The 2,169-nt window shown below is 53.5% G+C and overlaps 1 protein-coding gene across 1 annotated transcript in view; it reads right to left on the bottom strand.

Annotated features, from left to right (window-relative positions):
• Positions 1 to 2,169, bottom strand: part of PRKD2 (protein kinase D2) — a 28,387-nt gene continuing 26,218 nt past the window's right edge. Inside the window, exons 17-18 of the mRNA XM_004710394.2 lie at positions 1,109 to 1,194; positions 1 to 844 (exon numbers count right to left, since the gene is read on the bottom strand). Coding sequence (XP_004710451.1) covers positions 632 to 844; positions 1,109 to 1,194 — 299 coding nt within the window. The 3' untranslated portion in view covers positions 1 to 631. The remainder of the gene's footprint in view (positions 845 to 1,108; positions 1,195 to 2,169) is intronic.

The following is a 2,169-nucleotide window of genomic DNA, read 5'->3' as shown; positions in this document are numbered from 1 at the left end:
GCCCTCCTTCCCGGTGATCTCCGTCTTGGTGAAGGAGCGTCTTGACCGATTACTTCCAGAGGACGGTATACACAAGTACTTCCAGTCCTCACTTTCTGTAAGCAACGCCGCGTCCTAAGCATATCGCAGGTTGTAAGTAAACCTTCTACTAGTCTGGACGCCGCATTCTTCTTCATATACTCCGGCTTCTGTTTGCTTAGCATCCGGATCGAACGCGTGAGGCTATCGCCCTGACTCAATGGCGAGATTCATCTACTTTGGCCATGTTCTCAGGAGGGTCCAGTCTCCAGAGGTCATTCTTCTTGGTAACGTAGAGGGGCAGCGAAAAAGAGGAAGGCCCTGGACAAGACAGATCCACACCGTGACTGCCACAACGGGCTAAAACAGAAGAACCATCGTGAGAAGGACGCAAGTCCAGAAGGGCTTCATTCTGCTGTAACAGGGTCCAAGGAGCCAGGATCCACACGACAGAACTAGCTAACAACGGGACATGCGCAGAGGCCATCGCCCTGGGGCCAAAGAGGAGTCTGGTTTCATTGATGGCGCCTTTGGAGCCCCTTGCCCATGTCCCCATCTTCCCCTCCCTAGAACAGTACATGGCTGAGGTCCCCGAGGGTGGGAGCACGTAGTCTCAGAGGATACTGACGCGTTCAGCCAGCCCCTGCATCTCATAGTCCTGTGGCCGGAGACCCCCACCCAGCTCCCCATCAGAGGGCAGCCCGGGCCCAGGCAGCGGGTACACGCTGACGAACTGCTCCCAGCGTGCGTCGTCGCTCTCGTGCGTGATGTACCGCTCGCCCATCTTCCTCTCCAGCTCCCGGAGGTCCAGCCACGTCTGGTACTCCTGCACCAGGACGAACAGGGATTACCGTGGAAGCCACAAGCCGGTGTTTCTGGCCTGCGCATGCGCGATCAGTTTGCAGCAGGTACCAAGACCAAACCATCCCCTTCCCAGCCTACCCAACCAATAGAGAAATAGCTCCACCCCTCTTCAGCCCAGGCAATGGGAAACTTGGACTGCTCAGCCAATAAATGACTTAGTCCCACCCCTTTCTCCAACCCTGCCAATGGGCAGCCCAACTCCCTTTTTGCCCCGCCCTTGCGTCACCTGTAACCAGGGGTGGCTGAGAGACTTGTCCACACTGTAACGCTTGCGCATCTTGACCTGCAGCAGGTTGTTGATGAGGTCGATGGCTGCGACAAACAGGAGGCACACAGGTCAAAGTCTGCCGCGTGAGAGGCCACTTCTCCAACAGAAGGCCCAGGTGTTGGCCTTCAAGGTTATCTGTACCAACCTAGGGGGCTTGGAGCCTCACCCACTCCCTTATCCTATCAGCAAGCCTCAAACACACGCTAGATCCTACACCTCTTCACGAATTCCCTGCTTCAGTCACCCCATTTCTAAAGTACTGCTGTGGGCTGAGTTGTCAGTCATCGTTGTCTCTACCGCCCACAAAGATATGGTGTAAATCCTGACCTCTGTGCCCACGATACAGAGCCCTGGTGGCGGAGTGCGTTAGGCTTAAACGCAAGGTCAGCAGTGTGAACCCCCTTGCGGCTCTGTGGGAGAAAGAGGAGACTGTATTCCAGAAAAGATGTAGTCTCAGAAACCCACGGGGCAGTTCTTCTCGGCCCTGAAGGGTGATTATAACTCGGAATAGACCTCGATGGCAGTGGGTTTTGGTGAGTTATGCCCGCGGTTGGTTATAACCCCATTTGGAAATGGGTCTTTTGTGAAGGCCTGTGAAATATAGTAATAAATAAAAATAAAAGCCCTGTGACATTGAATTAATTTCTGCCCCACAGTGACCTGGTAGGGCAAAGCACCCCTGCTTCTGTGGGGTTTGAAGGCTGGAACCCTGTATTAGAGTACAGAACTTCCTCTTTCTCCCATCGAGCAGGCTGGTGGTTTGAACCGCTGGCCTTGTGGTTAGTTAGCAGCCTAAAGTGTTATCCACTCTGCCACTAGGGTCCTTTCCATGTCCACAAAGATAAAATGAATGTAAAAATAGTGAGGTGAGAGGCTACTAAAGTGCTGGTCCTGCAGAAATGCCCAAAGACCAAGAAGTCTATCTGGTCTGTGAAAAGCAAGTTCCATGCATTTTGTCAGGATTTCAGGATAAACCTGCCCCACCGGCCGGGGCTCTTCTTGCCCATACTTGTTTGATG

This window comes from Echinops telfairi, unplaced genomic scaffold (genome assembly GCF_000313985.2).
Source record: "Echinops telfairi isolate 266 unplaced genomic scaffold, ASM31398v2 ScPeMD7_655;HRSCAF=1070, whole genome shotgun sequence".
NCBI classification, from domain to species: domain Eukaryota; kingdom Metazoa; phylum Chordata; class Mammalia; order Afrosoricida; family Tenrecidae; genus Echinops; species Echinops telfairi.
Note: the sequence above shows the minus strand (reverse complement) of the source record. Positions and strands in the feature narration are given on the sequence as shown.